Source organism: Sinocyclocheilus grahami, unplaced genomic scaffold (genome assembly GCF_001515645.1).
Source record: "Sinocyclocheilus grahami isolate Dianchi unplaced genomic scaffold, SAMN03320097.WGS_v1.1 scaffold10292.1, whole genome shotgun sequence".
Classification (NCBI taxonomy): domain Eukaryota; kingdom Metazoa; phylum Chordata; class Actinopteri; order Cypriniformes; family Cyprinidae; genus Sinocyclocheilus; species Sinocyclocheilus grahami.
Window position 1 is genome coordinate 2,029 of NW_015513143.1, and position 956 is coordinate 2,984.

At 38.4% G+C, this 956-nt stretch overlaps 1 protein-coding gene across 2 annotated transcripts in view; it reads left to right on the forward strand.

Moving 5' to 3' along the window:
- Positions 1–950, forward strand: part of LOC107578446 (aquaporin-11-like) — a 2,336-nt gene extending 1,386 nt beyond the window's left edge. Inside the window, exons 2-3 of one of the 2 annotated variants that reach the window (XM_016264402.1) lie at positions 93–209; positions 586–950. In XM_016264402.1, the coding sequence (XP_016119888.1) occupies positions 93–209; positions 586–698 (230 nt within the window). In that variant the 3' untranslated portion in view covers positions 699–950. Of the gene's footprint in view, positions 1–92; positions 210–290; positions 487–585 lie in introns of those variants that run through there. The other variant, XM_016264401.1, reaches the window with a different exon arrangement.
- Positions 951–956: the final 6 nt, after the last annotated feature.

The following is a 956-nucleotide window of genomic DNA, read 5'->3' on the forward strand; positions in this document are numbered from 1 at the left end:
CTAGTCTTAATGCATGCAGATCTAGTTATATTTCAGCATCATAACTGCAGTCAAACTGTACTCAGGACGTGTCTGTACTGTATTTTGTGAAGGTGGTCATCTCACCGGCGCCGTGTTCAACCCAGCACTGGCGCTCTCGGTACAGTTCCCCTGTGCTGGACACAGTTTTGCGGAGTACAGTTTTGTGTACTGGATTGGACCAATACTGGGTGAGCATTAATATTACAACATTCACTCCGCCCTTTGAAGAATCCTTCAGAGACTGTTCTGTAATCAGTTACTTTTGTTAGGAAAACAAGTGTATCCAGTCAAACAAGTATAACTTAAGGCCAATCAATAAAATGTCTTTAGTGCTGGAAGAAAATCATATTTGCGTGGACATCATGAACAACACAAACTACCCAGCAGAATATTTGAGAATCACAATGTATTTCTAAATGTTCATGTACTAGCAAACCAAACCGCTGACCTTAAATATAGCACGTGTGCATGATAATTCATAATATTTGTTAATAACAGCAATAAATATACAGTTCTAAGTGTTGCACCAGTATCTTCATGCTGTTTTTGCCACTTATCTTACAGGTATGACAGGCTCTCTGCTGCTTTTTGACAAAGTGATCCCTGCCATTTCAGGAAAACGCACAATTCCAAAGCACCTGAACTCTAACGGACTCAAGAGGAAAAAGATGAAGTGAATTAAGGCCTTCTGACAGAGACTGACTTCTCGTGCATAAGTGCTTATATACTGTGAATATACAGCTCATCTCCGAGTAATAACCAGGGTTTCTGCAGGTCTTAAAAGGTCTTAATTCACCCTTCTTAAGGTCTAAAAAAGTCTTAAATCAAAGCAGAAAGTCTTAAATTCATAACGTCATGCTATTAAATGATGCATGCACTGTAAAAAATGAACATCTTCCTCAGTATTTCTAATACAAATATCTATACATCCTTAA